The sequence below is a fragment of the Nymphalis io genome, chromosome 4, assembly GCF_905147045.1.
Source record: "Nymphalis io chromosome 4, ilAglIoxx1.1, whole genome shotgun sequence".
Lineage (NCBI taxonomy): Eukaryota > Metazoa > Arthropoda > Insecta > Lepidoptera > Nymphalidae > Nymphalis > Nymphalis io.
The window spans coordinates 5,782,888-5,808,789 of NC_065891.1; the positions used below are offsets into that span (position 1 = coordinate 5,782,888).

At 32.3% G+C, this 25,902-nt stretch overlaps 3 protein-coding genes across 4 annotated transcripts in view; 1 reads left to right on the forward strand and 2 right to left on the reverse strand.

Annotated features, from left to right (window-relative positions):
- LOC126781599 (LIM domain only protein 3) overlaps nt 1-8,680 on the forward strand; it is a 48,685-nt gene extending 40,005 nt beyond the window's left edge. For both annotated transcript variants that reach the window (XM_050506517.1, XM_050506518.1), the window contains exons 3-6: nt 164-336; nt 565-690; nt 6,727-6,877; nt 7,226-8,680. In XM_050506517.1, coding sequence (XP_050362474.1) covers nt 164-336; nt 565-690; nt 6,727-6,877; nt 7,226-7,360 — 585 coding nt within the window. In that variant the 3' untranslated portion in view covers nt 7,361-8,680. The remainder of the gene's footprint in view (nt 1-163; nt 337-564; nt 691-6,726; nt 6,878-7,225) is intronic.
- The window catches only part of LOC126781583 (spondin-1), a 232,186-nt gene that overhangs the window by 182,441 nt on the left and 23,843 nt on the right, over nt 1-25,902 (reverse strand). The window lies entirely within an intron of this gene.
- On the reverse strand, nt 13,784-23,959 carry LOC126781901 (uncharacterized). The gene is made up of 7 exons (XM_050507024.1): nt 23,662-23,959; nt 15,767-15,861; nt 15,230-15,451; nt 14,982-15,146; nt 14,709-14,876; nt 14,098-14,619; nt 13,784-13,825 (listed from the first exon to the last, which is right to left on the reverse strand). The coding sequence occupies exons 1-7, from the start codon at nt 23,957-23,959 to the stop codon at nt 13,784-13,786; spliced, it is 1,512 nt and encodes a 503-aa protein (XP_050362981.1).

Genomic DNA, 25,902 nt, shown 5'->3' on the forward strand with positions numbered 1-25,902 from the left:
ATTACATTCGTATAGTATTATGTCTACGAGTTACTCCCACAGACACTCGTGTACGCAAGTCGAAGTATTCTTAAATTACATTTGCAAAGTTAATTAAAATATTAATGTTTTAAAAGCAAATACTCTTTTATAGAACAAAATAGTAATAAATTATCATTTCTAGATCTGCGCGGGATGCAGCAAAGTGATAACCGAACGTTATCTCCTGAAGGCGTTGGATCAACTGTGGCATGAGGACTGTCTAAAATGTGGCTGCTGCGACTGTCGGCTCGGTGAAGTCGGACACACGCTGTATACACGAGCGAATCTCATTCTATGCAAGCGAGATTATTTGAGGTGAACTATTCTCATTTAAATACTAAAAAAATAAACTTTGTACTTTTAGAAATTAAGTTTGTTGTTTTCATTTTTATTTAGGTCTTAAGAATAATTGATTTTAATAAACAGAAAACTCAAATTATATGTTAAACATTTTTAAGTTTTGCAATATAATATTTCTATAATTTAAATACAATATGTTTCATTGTAATATATCAAATAAATAATACGAAATAATGACAACAGGCTCTTCGGCAACACCGGGTATTGCGCCGCATGCAACAAGGTGATTCCTGCGTTTGAGATGGTGATGCGTGCGCGCAGCAATGTTTATCACCTCGAGTGTTTTGCGTGCCAGCAGTGCAATCATAGGCAAGTTGAAAAAATATTTATGTTTTTTTTCTATATTGTTACATGTGATATGTTAAAGCTTCTTTATTTAGTTACAATACCTTATTTAGCAAAACATCAAATTTCATATAGGATACATAAGGAAGGATAAATCGTTACTACTACTTTTTATTTATAATATTTATCACAATTAAAATGAAAGTTATTATTTTGGGTACATTAATACTTATTTATTTGGGTACATTATTACTTTGGGTACAAAAATCTTCAGAGAGGTATTTATTTGTTATTAAGCCGAGATGGCCCAGTGGTAAGAACGCGTGAATCTTAACCGATGATCGTGGGTTCAAACCCGGGCAAGCACCACTGAATTTTCATGTGCTTAATTTGTGATTATAATTCATCTCGTGCTTTACGGTGAAGGAAAACATCGTGAGGAAACCTGCATGTGTCTAATTTCACTGAAATTCTGCCACATGTGTATTCTACCAACCCGCATTGGAGCAGCGTGGTGAAATAAGCTCCTTTTCCTCAAAAAGAGGAGAGGAGGCCTTTAGCCCAACAGTGGGACATTCACAGGCTGTTACGGTACGGTTACGGTAACGTAATTTGTCAATTAAACCAAAGCAACTTATTTCATTTTACTAAATGAATACAGCATGCATTAAGTAGGCTTCGTTTGGCTCCAATGTGAATCTTTAATGCTACTTCTCCACATTTATCGCATCAAAAAGGATTTACGACGCAAGCTCACTTAATTTTCTCACCTGTCAAAAGCGATTGCGTTCGTGAAAATTGAGCAGGGACGCCTCTGTATTGAATACGAGTCCAGTTTGGGACTTCTTTTGCGAGTGAGATAAAATATTCAACATAAAGTGATGAGTAAGAGAGACAGGTGTACTATCTAGCGGTAGCTCTGTATGGTTTATTCAACTCACGAACGACAAACAAAGAGCACGATTAAATTTTCCGCTACATAAGAAGCAACATGCAAAGGAAATTTGCTTTTAAAACAATCGAGATTGTTTTTGTGCGTTGCATAAATTTGGTGTCTCTTTATAAACACTTTTCATGCATAGGAGAAAGGTTACCTAATAAATTATTTATTCCTACATCTTGTAACACGGTCTATTTTTAAAATTAAATAATTCGCAATAATTTTAAGAAAATAACTTTTTTTTTGTATTTCACGTAAAACTAAAGTGATACATTGACGTTTTTAAAAAAAGTGACGTCATCATAAAATTACGAAATAGGGTTTAGTTTCCAGAAGAGTATTTGACTAAGAGTAGTTATATGGGTATATGGGCGTTATTGCTAGTAGCGAGTAAACAGAGGTAAGCTGTGCTTGATTTCCCCGCGCTCACTCAGTTATTGAATTGAGCGATGATGCATCTAGCGATATTGGAACTTATTAATGAATCTGTCGATTCAGTCTGTTACAAAGTATTATAAATAAACAATACATATAAAAACCTACTACAGTATAGGTGGTATATAAATTTGTGTTAACACATAGTGAATCTTTAAAGTCATCTGATAAAGTTTTTAATCTAAATTAGTTAATATGTTGTAGATCATTTATCCTGTAAAATACATATATAATCCAAATAGTATATTATTATGTCTACTGTCAAAGCAAACAATAATTAAAAAAAAACGTTTTAATCAAAACATTTATTTATTATATTATATTTAATATATTTTTACAAATTAAAATTACCCATATTTAATATAGGTCATAAGCGCATTTAAAACTTTTCTTTAAAAAATATTTATTGTTTTAAAATAAAAAAATATATCCACCGTACATTTAATACATATTGTACATACAATTCTCTCGTCTCAGTTAAATATTTGTATGTAACGGCTTAAAATATCGAATAAAATAGCAGACGCGAAAACAGCAATCTTCTTTGGACTCGTCCGTTTAAATAATAGAAAGGTCGCGAGATTGGAGCCACTCTGAATGGTTTATACGTCACTTGTGGACCTTCGTCGTGTTAGTGTTCCTCGCGTGTCGTCGCGTATTGTATATTCATTTCAATGCTACTTTAAAATCGTATGACCAAGGTAAAGATAGAAAACATACAGACAGAATAACTTTATAATAACATTAATACTTTATTTAGTTGAAAAGAGTGCAAGGATTGTAAAACTATATATTACATACACACTTCAATTACTAATTTATAGGTGATCTTCGTCCCGATAGGAGAATATTATTATTTTTTTAATAATGTGTAATAAATTTTCTTTGCATAATAAAATACATATCATACAAATTATGTAAAAATTTTATATTAACCATTTTATTATCCTAAACAAGACCACAAAGTGCATAATATTAATGTGACAAATTGTAAACTAATAAAAGCTACGCATATTTTATACGTGTTTAGATAACAACGAGCGCAGGTTATTAAATATCACGTACAAATCAATTTCCACCGGGCAGAAATCTGAATCCAATTTGCGGGCTGTCCGATTGAAGCGGCGGACGACAGATATCAGGGCGAATATCGCTAAACGGCTAAATAATTTAGTAGCAATCTGCCGGCGCGCCCGCGGCGGACGCCACGGAAGCGCAGATCGTGCGAACCTTTATTAAGTGCGGCCAGTACTGCCTCGGCGCTGAAACCTTTCGCATATCACTTTACGTATTTTGAAACTTTGTTATTGCACTTTTGAGAACATAAGATTATGTTATGTTGTAGATTTTTAAATATGCTGATTGTAGTCGTATCATCTCATTTATATATTTTGTTATCCTTTAATAATAAGTATATAAATTAGTAAATATCCAGCGAATGCGTTTCGAGGTATTTTTTTTTATATTGATAAGATTTTGTTCATGATATTATGTTGGAAATATTCATATTTATTATTAAAAATTATGCAATAAAATTATATTTGACTAATTAAATGCTCACTATTATAAGCTAAGCACTTACATCATTAAAATATATTATTTATATTTATATTATATAATAATTTAAAGTACCAACAACTGTACAATGTTTTAACTCAATCGGATGAAAGATGCGTGAACGCATAGAATGTGAATGTAACAAGCACTTATTATCACTAATATTTATTAACAAGAATATCTTTCCACCACATATTTATTTATCTATTAGGCAATCCAACGAATTGCATATAAAACTTATTACATTAAATATTATTTTACTCATAACATAAGCTAAAATAGGAACGCACAAACAGTGTAATTTTATATATTGTATTAAAAACTAAAATAGTAATTAAAGAAAAATTTGATTAATTAAAAATTCATAAGATTGCTTGTTCGTTTATGTGAAATATACAAAGTTTTATTCTGAGTAACATTTAGTATTTATTTAATCAAAAGATATTCCATTCTAAGTATAGTTACAAATGTCATAGCTCCTCCTCGTGCGTGCTGTGTTACGGGACGGTCTGTCAGGGGGATCGTGCTTTGAGCAAATAGACATTTTCAAAAGAAAAAAAAGAATTCCGATTTCGATGAACAGTTATAGGTTATTAGACGTAGCTTTTTGATTTGTTTCAGCTCGGCCAGCGCGATATTCAATTTATTAGTGTTTATGAATAGGTGGTTTGTCGTCAAGGCTTTGTTGATTCATTTTGGTTTCTTTTTCTTTTTATCTCTGTGACTAACTTTATTGACAGTTGATGTTGATGAGCTTAGATTATAATAGCGAGCATTTAATTAGTCAAATATAATTTTAATGCTCTCCTACACAAAAGGTCGATTCTATCACCGTATAGCAAAATGCTAAACGTGTGGGACAAATCTCGTAAGAAATTGAAAAAGATAGAGAAGCCAGATTCGCAGATATTAAAAAAAACTAGACTCAGCAACAGAAAATTGTACTCAGCCTGCATCTTGGCTAAGTACACAAGGTGATCGTGTGTGCGTTTGTGCAGAAAACACATATGTTCTGGTTAAAACACATACCATAATACAACCTTGTATCATATTACGTTGCAACGTCGTGTCGCGATGTAATGTTTTGTCGTAATAATCTACGCATCGTGATATAATGTTGTACGATGCACGTCGTAGATTTCCGTAATACGCTATTGACTCGCAATTCGACGTTGCAACGTGCCACGATGTGACGTCATATCGTGTGTATATATTTGGCCCTTACATTGTTGCAAACATCGGAAAACTTAACAGACAGAGATGCTCACTTGAGCCTTCAAAGTGTTTGAAAAGTGTCTCGACTCTTCGCAATGTCAGCTGTCCATGGTTATTCCCTAATAAGTCATACATACACACACACTCACAGACAGTCCTGGAAATTCGACTTCTGATTTAATTTTAAACTTTTTGTTAATTATACATTAGCATTAATTTCTGCTTCACTTACGTAGGTCATTATCTCATCAAATCAAATTCAAAATAGTTTCATTGAAGCATTACACTTGCTTATTGATAGTCAAACTAGAAACTACCACCGGTTCAGAAAAGAAACAGCCAGCCCTGAGAAGAACCGACGAAAGAAACTTAGCGGGTTAACTAGTCTATAATCTGCTGCTTTATAATACTAACGAATACACACAATACATAGTCACTGAGCATTTTATAATAGGATGCGATATATATAAATCCACGTGGACGAAATAGCGGGCACAGCGAGTATTATAATAAAAATATGAAAACTTTTTATAACAAAAGAATGCTTATAACAACTAGAAAACAAACTTTTACGTGACATTTATAACGCTTATCACTTTCAATCATATCGTTTCATGGTGGAGAGAAAACAATGAATAGACAAGTCCGATTACGTAAAACGTCAAACTTCGCGTCGCAGCCGACGCGTCACAATGGCGCGTCGCACAAAGCTTAACTTGCACTCAGTCATTAAAATTTCGTTCTACATCTTTTCCATTACGCGACTGCAGACAAAAAATAGCAAAATAAAAAACAACCTCAAAAAACAAAAGTCAGGAACGGAGAGAACAGGAAATAAAGTTAATTAAGAGCGGCGAAATCGACTGAGTTGCGGTGGAAATTGGCCCCTTAAAAAAGAGACATTTGTAGCCGAGCTATTGCGCTTAATTTTTGTGACAAGTGAAACAAAAGAGTTGGCGGGTAGAGGGGAGCGCATAGGGTGGAAGACGAAGGGAGGGAAAAGATAAGGTTCGGTGTTATCACCAGCGGTTCCGGGCGGCCAGTGGCGAGTCGAAGGCGATACCTTTTGTTTTGCTACATTGAGGGATGCTCGCTCGCTTGACGTTATCTGGCTCCTGTTTACGTTGACCTTTTCCACTCACGCTAGTAAATTTTATTTCTTAGACATTTTTAGTTTTTTTGGTGTCAGTACAACAACGACAAATGTACGATAACATCTCACTTTTTAGGGTTCAATAGAAAAGAGCGAAGCAGTTAATAAATAATACGATTTTACGATAGATTCGTAAAAGTCATTTACAATTTGCTGAAAGTAGTTTTTCTGTTAAAAGCATTCGTGTGTATGCATTGTGCTTAACTCGATTTAAAATGTAACGACTCCTTGATAATGGCTGATACTATTGACAGAATTACATTTTATGCAATCAATTAATTAATTTCCGTGATTTAAATGTGTCTGTCTTGCTTGATAAGTATGTCATATTGAGTTAATAAGTTCTTTGCATGCATTTAGCAAATTAACATTCGTTTTCACATAATATGTTAAAAAAGTAAAAAAAAAAAACTTTTTGAAAATACATAACAAATAGTGTTAATTTGTGCTGACGAACAAACATAAGTGAATAATTATTTGCAATAAATTAATGTGAATGGGGCTAATTTTAATTTTGGTTATATATTTATTTAATTGTATGTAATTTATACCTATGTGTACTGAAATTATTCATAAAGTGTACTTACATTTTTACGGTCCATATATTCCGCATTGATGATAATTTCACGTTTAGTTAACACAGTACATTTTTTAAATTTTGATTTGAAGAGTTTATAAGACGTTACACAAATAAACTTTATTTTGATTTAATAAGATTAAGTTTAACAATAAAATTATAAAAAATACATTCGTTTAACAGATTCTGTGTCGGTGATCGCTTCTATTTGTGTGAGAACAAGATCTTATGCGAATACGATTACGAGGAGCGCTTGGTTTTCGCAAATATGGCGTACAATCCGCCGCCGCTTGCGCATCTAAAGAGACAAACCACTCATCTACCCCCACCACCGGTAAGTTTATTATAAAATAAAAATATTTTTGTACGTTGTATTTTGATATCAGGAATAAAGTCCTATTAACGACTTGGATTATATTCTCACGCTATACATTACCGATACTTATATATTATGAATACTTTTCTTAGGAATTATTCAGACTTTTGCTTTCTTATGATGTTTTCTTTTGATTTGATGAATTGAACGATTACAATACACTAAAACAATACACAAAAACATCAGTTGCTGCCCGTTTTTGGACCTGTTACCACTTATTGAAAACTATCATTGAATCATCGCTACTTCGTACATTGTACAAAAATGATATTTTTTACAAGAATTTGAATAATTTATTTTTGACAGGCAAACAACGCAATGGGCGGATTGATGAACGGCTCAAGCCGTTCCGGAGACCTCAACAACAACATGTCGGGCTCTTCCCCTGCGGCTTTCGCACCCCCACACCTCAAACCCCTCGGCCTCTCTGCGTCCAGCTGAGACTATCGCGTTTGAGACACGGCTCATCCTTACATCAAGTATCAAAACTGAGCGAGTTCTGTGAATTTGACGCTCTTTCCGAATAAATGTTCAGTGCTTTTGACAAATGTGACTGACAAAATATAAACGTATGTGACGATTGAGTGAAGATATTTCCTTTATAAATGTTCCATGTTAAAAGGCATAGCGAGTTCGATTCTTTTGTCTACATCGATCGAATCTATTATATTAGCTAATATTATAATTATGACTAATTGACATTTCTATTATGGTAAATGTAGTACTCGTTTGTAACCATGCTTTGGTAAAAATATCTTGAACAAATGAGTCTACATATGAAATATTTGACTTTAATGCTTCTAGGCAAATGAATATTCTGTTACTCCAATAACGTGACAATTAAACTTCTAATTGGACGGAATAGCGTTTAGTGATCGAATAGTTGTTACAAAGATAATGCCAAAATCGGATTAGACAATTCTAATTTTTATGTGAATGATGTTAGATAGACTTTTTAAAATATAATGGATTTTTAATCTCATAAGATGATCTCATAAAGCAATCTCGACATAGAATAATCTTTTACGAAACTAAAATAAAGGTCCGATTTAAATGAAACGTATAATAATTACGCGGGAAAGACTGCTTTCTGGGACGGGTTTCAAGAGTAATTAATTACATTAAGATGTGGTTTCATCGTATTTTAATGACTTTAACTCTGATAGAAATAATTAAATTTAGTGTATATACGATATATACTTTCAATTGTTCTAAGTATCGAAAACAAGTGAGCACAATGTGTGTGGTAATAATTTTTTGTATTGAATTTTTTTTTATAATTTTTATTATACGATTATATTTTCGGCTTGGCCATAAATAAAATTTATTTTACCATTAAACGCTCGCCAGATTGTTATTTCGTTTTGTATATTGTATAATACCTGTTAAGTTTATCATAAACATTGTTATAATGTTTGTATTATTTATGTAAATAAAATGTAATCATAAGTAGACTTATTGTATCTTACATTAAATAACTATACATCGGTGTATATTAAATATAGAAAAATGTGAAAATAAATGTTGAATAATTTTTTTGAATTTAATAATAATTCAAAATAGTTCAAAGTTAGTTGATTTAGTGATATTTTATATCATCCTCGTATTGTGTACTAATTTATATTTCCGCATTTACGTAGGCGATTCTCATGCATTCCTATATAAAATGTTGCTAACAAGCAATTAACACAATGTGTCAGATTCTTTTCAAACCAATGATATGACCAAAGAAGTAGCTGATTAAATCTTGTTCCAAATGAAGTTTTATTTTGTTTTATTATCCCATTTTTATTTCACACGCTTATATTTGCATTTTAACTGAACGAAAAGCTAGTAAAAATAGTCAATATTACAATTGAAAAAATATATTCATAAATAAGCTAGTGAGCTAGCAATTTAAGAAAAATGTTTCCATAAGCGTAAATTTGGAAATGCACTTTATTTGATGGAGAAGCTTTAGCAGTTTCCAAAACGTTCATATAAGACCTACAAAAGCGGTGATCACATGTGATGCAATCTGCTATACAAAAATTGTAGAGACAGCAAAAAAAAAATATTTGTTGTATCTTTCACTAATTAATATAAAAAAATAATTAAAAACGCTTTTTAAAAATTATAAAAACAATAAATAATTTGAAATTATCTATATAATATTTTTTATAAGTTGGAGATACAATACTTATGTGTGTGTTGACGTTACTTTTCATACATCGTCGGCGGAGGTGCAAAGAGAAGAAAAATCACCCCAATTTCCCGGCTCCCCGCCTGCCCTCGTTGACGGTCGAATACAGTCTGATAGAAATGTTATCGATGCCATCTCTAATTTCATCAGTAAACAAGACCGTTTATATTATAAATTCTATTATATAAAATATAAAATTACTTCAATATATTGTGATTATACCATACCATATTATATAATACCATAAATATATTATGATTATACCATATTTATATTGTTGTTATAGCAATAACAATGGACTAAATATTTTCTTTTTTATTTGCAAAGGAATGTTTTAATTATTTCCTTAGGAAATGTCCTAAGGGAAATAAACTACTAGGGAAATAACTTACGTCAATGCGTTCTGCATATTAAAAAAAACATTTACCTAGATTACGTACATATATAAAAATTTGTCTTGTGAAGTAAAAGTACGTAAACAGTACGGCATATTCAAATGAAGCGAGCCAAATAAAGGTATGACGTGAACAAACCTTTGCACCAAGCTTCCTCGAGCGTGAACGACACAATGAGGCGCGTGAAAAATGGCACCGGCCGACGCGACGGCCCACAAATCAAAACTGTGAAACCGTTCGACAAAAAATAAAATAAAAAAAGAAAACAGCGTAAGCCGAGCGCACACCACTGATGGCTTCTTGCAATAATTTCCGTTTTCAATGAACGCGTTTTTCTTTTTCTTATCACCGCACGAACTAGGATGGTTGGGAATAAATTGAAATACAAAATTGATTGTTGACTTTTCCCGGTCGCTTTATTACTGTCATAAATAGAAAAGAGATTGAAAATTGCCTACCGAGGCGGTGTCGACAGATTTGACGATTCCGTTATTCTTTGATAGAATAGTCTCGGAATATATAATATGATCGGTTCCGTTTCAATTATTTGTATCATTAGTACAATATAATAATTATTTCAAAACCTTTCAAGCTGTCCGCGAAAACTGTTAAATATTAAAAAAATGTGTGTTGATTTTATCGGAACATAGCTTGAAATACTAACACACTGCTCAATTGTATATTGATGCCACTCGTCCCGGCTTCGCACGGGTAGATAAGAAGAAAAATGTGCTTTAGATATGGATTTGTGTAAAAACTGAGCGTTCTATATCGGGAAAAGAGGAACTGTGACAAATTTCAAGTCAACCGGGCGCATAGATTAGAAATTTCGTGATGAGTAGTATTTCGCTTATATATGTATATAGATATCATAGCCCAAATACTTTATATTATTTGACAAATAATGTGTTTGATTCATAATACAACGAGTTTAGACTTGAAACTTACTCCAAGCCTGCGCTTTCGAGTGTCTCAGGTATAATGTCACTTGAACTTGAATATGGCATGGCATATGCCATTGGTAGTCATCATGGTTTAATTATTTACTTTTGTTTATTTTTACTTGTTGAATATGTTTGTGTATCCATATGCCATTCATTAAGGGACAACGCAGTATTTTTTTAATTAGGACCTACTTTTTTTATTTAAAAAAAATACAGTGAGACTGTGAAATGAGCCACGTGACCAAAGTGGACCAAAATTGATTAGTATCAAATAGTATATTATTTTATTTGAAATCATTACTATGTTTACCTCGGTATATGTGTGTTTAATACAGTTTTTATAACACTTTGTCTTTATATGTGGGGATACATACATAATGGTGTCGGCTTAATGATTTCGAATATAATTATATACATATTTAATGTAAAGGGAGAATTTTCGATTTAAATCGGGAATAAATTTATAATTATGCAGAAATAGTCCGTCTACGCCCCACTGCAGGACTAAAACTACCACGATTTTTCCTGCAGACTCAGATATATTATGTACACTATATATTGTATACGACTCGTAAATTATTTTAGAAGTTCTAAGTTAACTACACCACACACACTGTCAAATACACTTTCTTCACTTTCTTCCATAATTTTATATTGCTATTCATTTTTATGAACCATTTATATTTACCATATATTCATTTATATTTACCAGTCTTCAATTGGCATTTAGAATAAGTTAACAAGAGTCGTCAGTTCTAACTCACCCCCGGCATGGGATTTACCCATAAAATGACTTCCAAGCGGTAACCATCCCAACTTGATCCTCAACAAGTGTAAGTCCGCGTATTTTTTATGTCATTTGTATAGAAAAGAGGGAGATCCCAAATGTCTCCTAAAGCTGGCATTATCTACTCGGGGAGTTTTATTTTTATTCGAGTTTTAATTATTAAAAGTTTTATGAACTGCTTATATCTTTTTATGAGATTGTTGAATTAATTCCTTTTGTTTGCTAACTCATTGCCGTCAGTGTTAATTGCTGAAATTTGCAGAATGGCAATTTTTATAGTATTGTTTTGTAAACAAGAACAAAGTAAAATTATTAACGGAAGCGGCAAAGCTATTCATACTATACTTTGCTAATTTAAATATACAAGGTGTTTTTAGTTTTGTAATATTGTAGGCGAATCATTCATAGTTGTAAATAATGTTGTCAAGGCATCACCATTATTCATTTGAACTGTGAATATTTATGGTCAGCACATTTATAAATAGTTCATAAAGAAGAATTTGAATTTTCAACTGCCTGGCAAAAACTACTTAGGATTTTTCTTATTGGTATGTTCTTACCGAGCATTTAATAATAATTATTTTTCATATCGTTTTTCTGGACATTTAAAAAAAATGTTCATAAAAATTAAAATAATTAAACAAAATAAATCTTTAAAGCAACTTTCCCTATGACTTAAGATCCGCGGTAACGTGAATTAAACTAGCAGTCTAAGCCGATCCGTGTTCGATTCGAGGCTGGGCTGGGCTGAACTCCCCGCACCCTGCGCTTTGCCTAACAAAAAATAGTGCGAAATAATAGTGGATTCAATTATAGCATAATCTAAATAATATTGCCGCGCATAGCATCACGAACGTATTTTCTAACATTTTCACAATCAAAGTTACACATTAAAATGTTCCTGTCACACATAGTGTTACAGTTAGTAACGTTTTACAGTATCGAGCGATTGCAACATCGAATGCTGCTCAGTCAGTGAGAAGAGTCAAAATCGAATCTTGCATTGTTACATTAAGTGAATGCTCCAGATTAGTGACCGCTTTTATAGATTTGCAAATATCCTCACGAGAGTTACAAGTCACGTGATCCGTTAACTATTCGTGGGGTATGTTATGGATGATGAATAAAATCATATTTTAGTTTAATGAATATTTACCGTTAACTTCATAATCAGTCCAATTCCATAAATTACTAGATGGTAAGGCTTTGTGAAAGCCTGTCTGGGTAAGTTGGTACCTACCACCCAATTATAAGATATTCTGCCGCTAAACAGCAATACTTGGTATTGTTGCGTTCCGGTTTGAAGGGTGAGTAAGCCAGTGTAACAACAGTCACAAGGGACAAACCATCTTCGTTCTCAAGGTCGGTGGTGCATTGGCAATTTAAGGAATGGTTATTATTTCTTACATTACCAATGTTTATGGGTGGTAGTGACCACTTAACAAAGAGTGCCCTATTTGCCCATCTGCCTACCTATAACATACAGAAACTACAAAAAGATTATACACAAAAGCACAACTTAGTTTATTGTATATTATATCCTTTATTCGTTTTAAATATTCGCATGACAAAAACTTACCCAATTGAATTAGCCGATATATATTCTAAAGCTTACTTATCACGTCCGTTGAATATCATAAAATATTTTAAGTTCAGAAAGAGCTATTCACGTTGAATTCTCATTCAGTACGGTGAGTTCGTTGTAAGTACATTTAACTTTAAAATATGCATAACAGTTTTCCGATGCGATCCCCTTTCGAAATTTAAACATATCTAGTCCTATTAAGATACATTCTGATTCCTTCTGCACTTTAGTACTTTAAAAATTCATTCATATATAGAATTGATATTCTTTATGCTATTTTAGTCATATCGATAGTTTCATGAGCTTATAGGTTAATGTTTATAAAATAATGTTTTAATAATATAAACATACTAATAATAGGCTAATTATACATTAAAATCTCTTCGTGTCCAGTACAATAACGCCTTTAGATTGCTGATGGGGCTGCCTCGCTTCTGTAGTGCTTTAGGGATGTTTGCTGAAGCGAATATAGACTGATTTTACGCATTAATGCGAAAAAAGTTCAAAACAAACACAACAACAAAATTCTAATCATGGTTGCTAACATACTAGATTATATTTATAAACCGCTGTTGTAAAGTTTTAGCTGGACCAGTAAACTGTATAAGTAGTAGATGGTAGTGTATTTTATTTTTTTGTAATTATGTATATGAGTCTTGTTACTTGAATAAATAAATTATTATTATTATTATTATTATTAGTAAGTCTTATCAACAAAATATATGTGATGCTTAAACAGTTATATTGTTTTGCGAAACAAATATAAAGAGAATAAGAATTTCCTTTCCTGTCGTTTTTTATGGATAAATCTTGGAATTCATTTTAGGTATTTAAAAGTAATCAAAATAAACAATATTCAGGAAGTTATTATAAGATGTTCCACAGGGCTGAAGCATGTTAAAGTTTTAGAATAAGTAGAATTAAGTAAGGTTGCAGGCTTAACGCCTCCGCAGTTTGCTCTAATAGCATTATCAAGTTTCCAGACCGTATTGAAGGAATCCTATACGTAAGTACTACAATTTTAAGTTTTTATTATTATTAAATTAATTTTAACTTTATATTATTAATTTATGAACTAAAAGTATTAATGATGCAAAATATTAAAGTAAAAAATGTATTATCTTAAAATAAAATGTATTTTATTGAAACTAAAGAATATTTCCAAAATTTAATCAACTATTATGAAATTCATAAGTAAAATCTAAGCCAGTAGAATTATAACAGAAAAAAGATACATGAAATACTTCAATGAATACAACATATTTATTGACGCATCACTGCGTACTGTAACTTGCTGCTGAGCCTCGACATTAGTCTCTCTTTCACGCTCGTCTGGAATATCTGAAGTCACACTTTCTGTGCTTTGACTTGATTTATTTGTAGTATATTCAGTCGTTTGTGTATCAGAAATGCTTGACAATGTTGTCATTTCCGTTGATGTTTGTTCTTCTTTCACAGTAGTTAAAGTTATTTTTTCTATTTCAGCCTCACTAGTCTCTTTATTAGTTGTAAAAGTCGATGATATAAATTCTTCAAAATTAGATTTATTAACATATCCATCAGCTAGCTTCATGATTGCCTCTGTAGTGATAGTTATGTTAGGCGTTACCATCGTTACTGGGTCTTTATTTATAATATAGCATATTTTAGCGCATTGCTCCTCGAGACATTTTTCTTGTGTTGCACATGATATTAAATCATCCCAAGAATTTAAAAGCTGATATAGATATGGTTGCTTACAATTATCAATGTAAGTCTGTATACCGGTCAATTCATTACCACATATAAGAGGACCACCACTATTACTCTAGAATAATAATTACAATGGTTACTATGAAAATATTCAAAAATATATATAGATTAGAAAAATTATTATACAACCAATAAATCTTTTACCATGCAGAAGTTGGAATCCATATAAATATCATTCTTCTCACTACTAGGCGCAGCACAGACCATAGTGTCATTATTGAAATTGCTACCACATTTAGCCTGCGAAGACGATATCAGTTCAACTGATATTTTCATTAGATTCCTTGTCTCTGTTGCACTTTCGTTTTGTTTCTTATGCGAAAAAAATAATGTTTATAAATTAAAATTAATAATAATTATTAAATAAAAAATATCTAAATTAAAATTAATAATTCAAAACAGATACAAACAACTTACAGCGTAAACGAGCATAAAGCAGTTTTCATTAGAATTAAGTTTATTGGCTTCAAAAGGTGCCACTACCAAAGTAATATTGAAAGGCAACAGAGTCTTCAATAATGATATGTCACTGTTCCACCATTCCGCACTTTTAAAAGTAAAAGGCCGAGCTATTCGAATAATCTGAAAAAATAACAAAGTTAACATTTAGATTTTACTTGTTTTAATTAAACTATTTCTAAGATGTGATATTAATTATAGTGAACCTCGCGCTCTTGCTCTTCTTCATCTTCATTTAAATCCAATTTGTCATCTATACTAATAGCCCCAAGTCTTGCTACAAGTGTTTTCTCCGGGAAAGCGATAAGAGTATTTTCACTTTCAAGAGAAGAAGATATTAACCAACTTTCTCGTATCAACACGGCACTTCGGATGAATTTTCCTCCAGCAGCATCGCCTACAGTTTCATCCGGATAATAAATAAAAGCCTATAAAACAAGTTTTAAGGATTAGTTAAGTTTTTTAGATAATTAAATTAAAAAAGGTAAAAGCAAAGTAACATTCCGTAAATGTCCTATCATCTGTCCTATTAAGAATTTTGGGTCTTATTCCACCACACTTTTTCAGTGTACACAAGTTTTGTGTCCATCGCCTAAACGACATTGTGAAAACATTCATGGATACTTAGTGGTGCTTCCGGATTTGATTCCGCGAGTTTCAATTAAGATCTACGTAGACTTTAATCGACTACGAAAGATCTCGTCGTCAATATATCGTAACACATCGAAAATTGTAAAACTTACCATAAAAGGATAGGTACCTCTTTTGACACCATCTTCTTCGGAAGCTACATTTTCTAGTAATAAAGCTATAACGACAATAAAAGTTAGATCATTTTCTTATGTATTTGTCTCAACTGTTTTGTATATAAAACAAAAAAAAATATTTTTCTTACCAGTTGCCACAATCAATATTAAAATTCGCATATCGAACCGAAAATAATATAACAGTTGATATTACAAGCAATTAGACGTCCTAACCAAATCTTTTTTGACGTTTCTTGTTTTAAAAGAAGAATATATAAATTGATTTTTGAATACTATCTTTTTGCCTATCAAAATAAATATAGATCGAGAAAAAAGTTCTAATTACTATTTCTTTACATACACGCCCGACTTGCCATAGGGTAATCAAGCTTTTACAAGCTTTGCTATTATTATATGTACATTATTTTATCCCAATGTAAAAAAAAACCATTTATTTACTCTAAAAAATTTGGCTGAGAACAAATGTCTTATCAAACATGAATGGGATAAAAAGTTTTAAATTTTAGAGTAAACGCAAAAATATTTTAATCTTAATTAATTAATTAAAAATCAGTAGTACCTACTGATTTAATATATTGCGATTATAAATAACAGTGAGCGTCAGGAAGTTCTTATACTGTCATCTTTCTCTTTCATTAATTACTATAGTATTAATTTATAGTATCTTTTACATTAGTAAAAGAGTATTATTAAATACTAATATATAACATAAGGCCAAACTCTTTTTTTTTGTAATTTTAGTAATGATATTCAGCTAAATTTGTTCGCACTTTCTGCTTGTAAAAACCGAATTAGCCGAGTCACGTCCCATTATTTTTCGCCGTTATCTCTGACAAAGTTGCGTCGAATCTAGTCGAGGGCATTAATCAGAATCGCATCGGAGCTAAGATGTATTATCCTCAATACGGCGAGAAGAATGAGTTTGCAAATTTAAAACGCGTGTTTTAGAGATAAGGTGGAGAATAAAAACGGGAAACATCTAATTATTCATGTAAGGGGTGTTTAAGGACGCGTATTAATACGCTTGAAACGCTGCGCTGCCGACTTTTGAAAAATATGCTAAGAATATAAAAAGTGCCGTTTATTTTAAAATACTGCGGACGGCTACATGGCTTGGGCGGTTCTGGGATTCGCGTCTTCTCTTTCATGAAATTGAATAAATACATAAAACATTCGTTTTGTCTGTGATACTTTTATACAGGTTAGCTAAATATAATCGGATTTGTATTGTAATCGTAAGGTATGGGGTGTTTTATTTAGGTTATTTGGGTGATTTTTCGAACATTCGGTACAATAAGAGATATAAAAATAATAAAGCTGTGATATTGCCCTCAAATGAGCGGAAGGATCGTATCCGAACCGCTGATGTGGCGACGTCAGAACGACTTGTTCAGACAGTTATTACACGACCAATTTAACGAGATCTGTTCAAATGCTTCGTACGCTGCTAAATTCGTTTGTTCACTACATCTTCATTGGAAAGAAGGTGTCTACAAATATTGGCATTGCTGTAACGACTCGAATGAACGAGCTACGTGTTTTGGCGGCTTCCCACAATTGCTTGCAATTCGTACGAGTAGCATTAGTTATTTAAAAATATTTTTTGTGCCATTATTGGCTTAGTTTCAATTTTATTTTCAAAAACATATTTTATATGAGCGTTAATAGTTGTCTTACTTTTCTTAAAATATAATGTTTATGTTATATTTTATAATAGTAAATTTTAACTGAAATTTAAAAGTGTTTGTCTAAAGTCAGAGCTTAGTATGTTTTGATTGTATTAGAAAATGTTTGTTTACATTTCTTTAAAGGTGATTCTTTAAACAATTATAGGTAGTTTATAAGTTGCTTACTATGCCCGAGTTTTACATTTAAAGCTGCTTTCAAGTTTATAAAAACTAGGTATTATCAATGTTTTCAATCTATGGTCGTCAATGTTCACTTGATTATGATGAGGATTCGTTTACGATTGGTAAAACATTTCCAACTTAAAAACGACTTTGTAATGAAAACGTCGGTTTTAGTGATAAATTTTTCGCTTTACGTGGGAAATTTATTGATATAATCATACCTTCTGAACCGATTCTAGCTATGTCGGCCATTCGCAAGGGAGACTGACCAACAGCTTTATGTGCTTCTCGATGAACTGTCAATGTCCAGACTTTAGGTTGTTATTGAATACTTTGAGGCTAAGAAACTAAAAATATTTTAATTAGGTTGACAAATTAAACTTGATATAATTTATATGACATTTTTTTTTTATAGAATAGGAAGGTGGACGAGCATATGGGCTACCTGATGGTAAGTGGTCACCAAACGCCCTCAGACATTGGCATTCTAAGAAATGTCAACCATCGCTTATAGCCAATGCGCCACCAACCTTGGGAACTAAGATTTTATGTCCCTTGTGCCTGTAATTACACTGTCTCACTCACCCTTCAAACCGGAACACAACAATATCAAGTATTGCTGTTTTGCGGTAGAATATCTGATGAGTGGGTGGTACCTACCCAGACGAGCTTGCACAAAGCCCTACCACATATATTTATACTACATAAAAGATAACTTACATGCTTTTTTAACAGGCGGCAAAACTGTATCCCTTAAATTGGCAGTTTTATATTTAGATTGTCGTTACGTTTTATATTTAAACGGTACATTATGTAATGAGTTTAAGGGATTCAAAGTCGAGGTATCGCGACTTACTGTAGAAGCGAAGGTGATATGAATATTAAAGGCTCGAAGAATTAGAAGATTTATACGACGATTCGGAAGTTAGAACCCCCACTTAAATGAATGTTTAACATTATCTGCAGAGTTTTGAGGGAGTTGAGCCTCTTAACAACTTGCGAAGAAACTTTAATAGACAGCGGCTCTCGGGCGATTAATTCAGAGACGTGGAAAGATGGACGAGAATTCTAAATGTGAAAGGGTGACTGTTTTTGCAATCATTTTCCCGAATAGTAATGTTTTGGGGATATTCGATTAAAATCTAATTGTATTTAATCAGAAACATCATACATAAAACATTGTTACAAAACATTTTAACACATTTTTTTAATGAAATAAATAAAGAATATTAAAATTTTGTTGAATATTCTGAACTAATGTATCAGTTACACTGATATATATAAAAAGCGATAAAAAATTCAATAAAGCTAGGGAGGTAGAAAACAAGTAAAAGTCTGTAATATAAATTTGATTGGGACGCATCGCGAGCACATCGAACAGTCATTGTTTGACGGCGTCATTTTCCGATGCCTGTCCCACACTATTGTGCAGGGCTTTATTGAATTTGATTTACGCGCCAATTTTTGTAGGCTTCGGTTTTTATTAACTGACCTCGGCGCCGATGTAAACTTAATTGAATCCGCCAACAAAAGGCATCGAATGAAAAGAGCGTCCAGCAGTGTGCGATGCAGATTATAATAGATTTTTCCGAATTTGCATGGGTTTTAAGTTACCCGATATTGGATTTTTTCACGGTGGTTGAACTATTGTTTTCACAACATTTATTAACTCTCAAATAATCAAAATTCTTTTTATCTTTGTTTTATTTGATGTAAGCTTGTAATGTTGATATTAATATTTGTATATTGCAAAGTACCCGTTGATGTTAATTGACAGAATTCTTTTTTGTACGATTATTGGAATTTATATGTATAATTGTAATAATAAAGGCTTACGTATAATAAATGTACATGTTGATTTTCTCAAAAAAAAATTATCTTTCGTAATACTTAATTACTCATTTACGATTGAACTGTTTATAAATAAAATGATTCTTTATAATAGTACAAAACATTTTGTTATTTTATGTGGCCTCCAATTTATTTTTCTTTTGTTTGTATAAATTTAATTCTAATATAACTTTAACTTGGCCTTTCTACGAATTTTCTTGCAACAAAAGCGAATTATATGCTAAGAGACCATAATCAGAGTTAATTATCTGAAATTCGGTCGTATTTAACGTCGTTTCAAAACGAGTTTTCACAATAATTGTAGTCGAGGCGAAAGAGATTTGTAAAGGAATCGCAAACACAATTAGGAGCAAGTTGTTGTTTGTTGAAATTGTCTGGCAAAGAGTGTGCGTGACGTGTTGCTTCAGCGATATCGATACCAAGGTGACATTTAATAATATAATAATAATATCATGGGACATTTTTCACACACGGCCATCTGATTCCAAATTAAGCTTGTACAAGGCTTGTACTATGGAAACCAGACAACTGTTATACTCCATAAACTATTTTTCTTTTGTAAATACATACTTATATAGATAATTACACCCAGACTCAGGACAAACAGACATATTGATGCACACATATATCTGTCCTGGGTCGGAATCGAACCCACAACCTTCGGCGTGAAAGGCAAGCATCCACTAACCACGCCAACCGGCTTATTTATATTATTAATGCTTTGGGCTGTTGTTAATAATTTATCTTAAGTAGTTTGTTTTAATGGCGTCATTGGGGGGAATACGTCAAACAAATTAAATATCTGTACATCATCTGACAGTTTATGATGTTAACTACTAGAGTAGGTAGTTTAACTACAATAAACTATATAATTAGTTTTTATTTAAAATATGTAATTCCTTTGTTTTTATTTTTTATCGTTTATTTTCCAAATAAATAAAATTGGTTTGGAATTAAAATCGAGTTTGAAAATATATTTTTTTCAATTCACAAAATATTAATTATGGTTTATTTAAAAAATTCAGTTACGTCGTTGTTACGCGACGTTAAGTCTCGGTCGCTAAAACGCGATATTATGATTGTGCCCATAGAGAGACAGAATCAAATCAAATGGAACAATAGCGATGCAATTAAACTTGTGAGGGGACGACTTGTAAGCGCGACTGGACTATTTTTTTTTTTAGTCAAGTATTCGTGATGGCCACAATTAAACATTACCATTCATATTTATTCAATTATTTTTTATAATATTGGTATAAAAGAGACTTTCTCTTTTATTATTAAAAAAAATATTTCCGCTACGTCCTTTCTAGGTAAGAGAATTATATTTTTTTTATTATTTCGGGATATAATTTTTATGAAATTGCTATTGTATAACTTCTACACAAAACTGGATCGTTATGTCGAAATGTATAAAAGTTTTCTTTCATTGTCAACTCCAATGCAAATTCTTGCCTGAATACGGACTGTTTACTTCTTTGCCCCTTTGTTTTAGCCGTAACGAGCAGAAAAAGGACCCATTCAGAGCATCCGAACCTAATTACCCTACCCTCGGTTACAAAGGAGGGTTTCTAATTAACGACATTATGTCAAATAATTTGTTTGAGCCGACGACGTCTTACTTCGTTTCACTCGCGGATTGGATTAAGTTTGCTTTCGGTCGGGTTCGTTTGTTTTATAAAGAAAGGCTGCTTGAGTGGATCAGTTCTAAATTTGCTACAATATAAATAATATTGTAACGATCTTTTTGGTTTTAATGACCTTCAAGGAATAACATAAAATAAAGGGCGCCGTGCATTAAAAATATATCTCAATTTCTACGTTCTCACGTATAACTACGTTACTACGTTAACCATTTTAAGTAAACATTATTTTAAATAAATGTCGGATATTATACAAGGATTGAAAACAATAATAAAATAAAAGTATTATTAGTATATTTTTTAAAACATAATGATATTATGTATCACTTAATTAATTATTAATTTATTCCAGCAAGCGGAGCTACGTCTCTATCAAGAGTTCGCTGAATTTTCTCTCGCTAATTGATATTTAAGATAGGTGACCATTGGCCTGCCCAATTGGTCAGTCCTGATAGAACCTGTGGATATTTTTCTACGGGATTACCTCATATAGAAAGTCTACGCTAATGAACCAACTTCTCTAGCGCGTTTGAAATATCTCTCACGAAAGGAAAGCCTGCACGCATTCTACCGGCCGGGCCGTAATAAAAAATCTGGTGTTACATGAGCACCGCGAACGTGATGGTTTACATTCAGTCGACATCATTTTTAAGAAATAACTTCCCAAAATTTTTATTTTAATAATTTACAAATATTTCCCTATAAACGTTTTAGTTTTTTTTTCAAATCTCCGTATTAAATATATACATTATCTAATATTTTTAATATTTATAGTATTTCCACTTATATTAAGCTATATATTTATTTATTGTGTCCGTCGCAGATATTTTAACAATTGATCCTGTACCCAAAGATTTTGGAAGTGATCGTTGTTTTAGCGTTAAGGCCGCCGTTGCATCTAATGCAACTTTATACATTGGGATAATTCATTTATACAGATGTGATATTTGTTTATTGAATTACAATAAACGTCAGAAGGACATTTTTATACATAGATAATAATAATAAAAATGTTCATCTAACGGCAGTCCATCTTAACGGAGACTAATCAAGTATGAAGGGGATATAATAGTTCACAACCGCATGCACAAAATCAGATGCACTCTCCATTCCTTCTGTCCCATAATCCGATGGGACGATAATCCATTGAGACATGAGAGAGTTCAGGTGCGAGCCAGGGGTCTGAAACATAGTCTACAAGTTCGAAGCTTCGCGTTGCTACTAAAAGATCTAATAACATTTTACTGACCGAAACTGAGGTCTGAACCCAGGAACTTAAGATCTGCAGCTTTATAAGCTACAACTCCAAAGAGACATTCGATAACTAAAAAAAACTTATATTGAAAATTATTTTTAGTTACAACCAAATATTTCTTTGATCATATGCATAACAAACAATATCAACACAAATACAAGCTTCGTTAACTTAACTTGTTAATACAAACAAGAAGGTAACCATCTACTACAAAAAAATAGCAATTAAAGAAATCATTTTGATGTATTTTTCCAGGATGTAAGAGCCAAACAGACGTAATATTTATACGTATAATTACTTAGTATGTAAGATTTATGTAATTATGTAGATGATGGATGATTTGGATCACAGTTAGTAGAGCGTTTCTTGTCTCATCAGCAGTTTTAGAAGCCATCCTATTCTGGAAGATTCTATAAGTGACGAACTCTCTTTACAGATACTTCAATGATTTTCATAATAATTGTTATTATAGCTCATTATAATAATACAGTTCTATTAATTCGATAATTTTATTTTTCCGTGACTTGATTTGCAATATATTTTAAATAAATCATACACTTAACATGTTTATTTCGTCTTATATTTTGAAGTAGCTTTTGTATCTTTTGTTAAATTGTATACGTTGTACACATGTTGAAGTGACTTAAATAGATAAGTCACAAGAACTTTGATGGAGTGAATACAAGAAAAATATCCTTACTATATTATAAAGGCGAAAGTGAAATGTTTGTTTGTTTGTTTGTTTGTTTGTTACGCTTTCACATCTTAACTACTCAACGGATCATCGTGCACAAATTTTGCATACACATTGTCAGGGGTACAGAAAAGGATGTACTTAACACCTCCCCCTCCCCCCCAAATAGGTACTACGAATGGCTTATTATAATATACATTTTGATAAAAAAAAGTGAACTTCGTATTTTTACATTTTATGGAATAAATAATACTGTAAACACAGAGTAATAACTAAATTGCTGGGAGGGCTAGAATCAGACATCATATTGTCCAAGTAATCTGTCATTGCTAACAATGCATTTGTTGGCACGATTGGCCACAATTAATTGAATTAATACTAATTACTTGTCAGTTCAATTTGATGATATTAAGTCGATGTATTACATATCTTATATTATAATTTAGTTTCAAAACTTTATGAGCTTTTAACAAAAACATGAAATCATAATTAGTGTAATAAATATTGTTAGTTAATAAGTGTAATACTTAATCGTTCGATCGAAACAGTGACAAATGTTGTACAAACTCGGGACGAACTGGTTTTCAATTCTATGAACGGTGGCTTATCGCGAGCGATCCGCTCTGAGAAATCTGGGTGGAGGAGCTCGCGGAAGTGCAACGGTTTCGGGAGGACGCAAGTGCGAACGGTGTCTGTCCAGGGACGCAGGTGAAGCAAGTCAGGGCCTTGTCCCAGCAAGAGTGTGGTGCACCTATGGACACGGCGCGCTACGCCCTGATGGAGTGTGCCGCATGGGGGCCTCTGCGCCATTTCCTGTGGAGAACTCTCGCAGCTGTGCGTGATAAATGCCATGATCGGTAGCGAGAGGTGCTGCATAGAGTGATCTCTTTCTGTGAAAATGTTATGACACAGAAGGAAGCTGCGGAATGGGAGCATGAGGAGAGTGCTTTTGTTGATCCACTTCGGTGAAGAAGACAGGGAAGAAAGCATTGACGCTATGCGCACCTTTTTGCAAATTGCACTCAGAATTTATAGAGATGCAAGCCGAGAAGTATTGCAAATTAGCCTAATAAAACGAAATTAATAACAAATTGTTAAAAATTACCGATATGAGTCAATGAGTTGGTTAATTGAGTACGTGGACGACTGATGTATTGTACAAACAATATTACTAAGAAAGTGTAGTAACTACAGAACAGTAGTACAACTAAAATAAATTACAAAGAGAACAGTTAATATCTATACTATCTTAAAATTATATAGCAAACTCATTTAACTTATACTATATCCATCATTATTTACGGTGTCCAGACACACTAGCGAAATTTCTAGAAGTTAGAAACACGTTAAAACAGCATTCACATGAGTATTGTAAATATTAAGCTAAGCGGTTAATTAAATCTGAAACATATCGGACAATAAAAATGCAGACATATCGTACACAGTCAAAAAGTTGATATGAAAATGGGTGAATTATTTAATTAAAAGTAAAAATCACCCAAGGGTCTAAATTAGTGGATTATGAGAGAGAAAGAGAAGACGATCAGCTCATAGAAAGGCCGACGGCATAAAACCGGCTGCTGGTGCAATATTGAGAATACGAGGCAATGATTTAGCTTGGACGGTTCATACTAAAGCAAGTGAGTTAACATCGCTGAAGAAATATAACATTATTAATATACTTAACAAACCATATTAATAAAGGCTTTGCCAACATTCCACGCGGTCACGATTTGTACAATAACTATTTTTAATTTTTATTTATATTTACTTAAGGCATAAATGCTTTAAAATATAGGCAAAACAACTATCGTAACAACTTACTAACTTGCGCATACATATTATATATCTGTATAGTTTATATCATAGACAAATCACAAAAATCAATAAAAATGACGGGTGTATATATACGTTAAGAAAATAATTCGATTACATTGAAATATTCGCTTATTACAAAATATATTGTGATTAAATCCCATTTGTACGTGAAGTAAGACTATCGTATTATAAGGAGTCTAAAATTAGGCATGAATATGAAATAAAAATGAAAAAAATTAAGCATTGCAAGAATATTGAACATAAATTGCTGAAATTGTAAAATCTTTCTTAAATAAAAAGACCAACTTTAGTCAGTGTAGAAAAACAAGGCACTATCTAAATCCCCGAGGACTGACCATTCCTAATGCCAGCCGGCTTTAGGACGGATTAGCAGACATTTGAATGCCGGGCCGGCGCGTCTCGTCGCTAATTGAGTTAATATTTGGTTATCGGCGGCGCACACTCGCTTCCGCGACTAATCCTCACGAATTAATGACTCAAATTTATCATTATTAATGCCCACATGAACCCTACCTGCACCTGATATTGTACTGTGTTTTCTAATCGTACATTTTTTTTAAACATTGTGAAGATTTTTTTTATTTTATAAATTTAAAAAAAACTGCTGCCCAAAGCGGCACAAATAAACTAAAAAATGGGTGTCATACAGATAATTATTTTATTACTTTTGGTTCGATAATAAAAGATAGAGTTAAATATAAATCAATGACTTATTTGTAACTAAAGTTAATCTAAAATGGTTAAAGATTATTTGGTATTGAGATCACGTGAACCGATCGGTTCAATCGGAATATCGCTAGCCGGCGTAAACGCTGACACTGTGTAATGTAATGTGGCAATGTTTGGCACCGTACAATCGATATTATAAAATATAAATATCGACTGTAAGTACTAAAAACCTAAATCATATGGTGTAGTTCGTTCACAAACCAAAACGAAACTATATAGTAACATGGTGGTAAATTTAACTAATGCTCGGC

Coding starts and splice junctions, on each gene's coding strand:
- LOC126781901 (XM_050507024.1), bottom strand. CDS start 23,959: ATGCAGCACCTCTCGCTACCGATCATGGCATTTATCACGCACAGCTGC. Junction 15,862..23,661: donor GTTCATAGAATTGAAAACCA/GTTCGTCCCGAG, acceptor CAAATACATAAG/AAAATGATCTAACTTTTATT. Junction 15,452..15,766: donor GAGGTACCTATCCTTTTATG/GTAAGTTTTACA, acceptor CTTGTTTTATAG/GCTTTTATTTATTATCCGGA.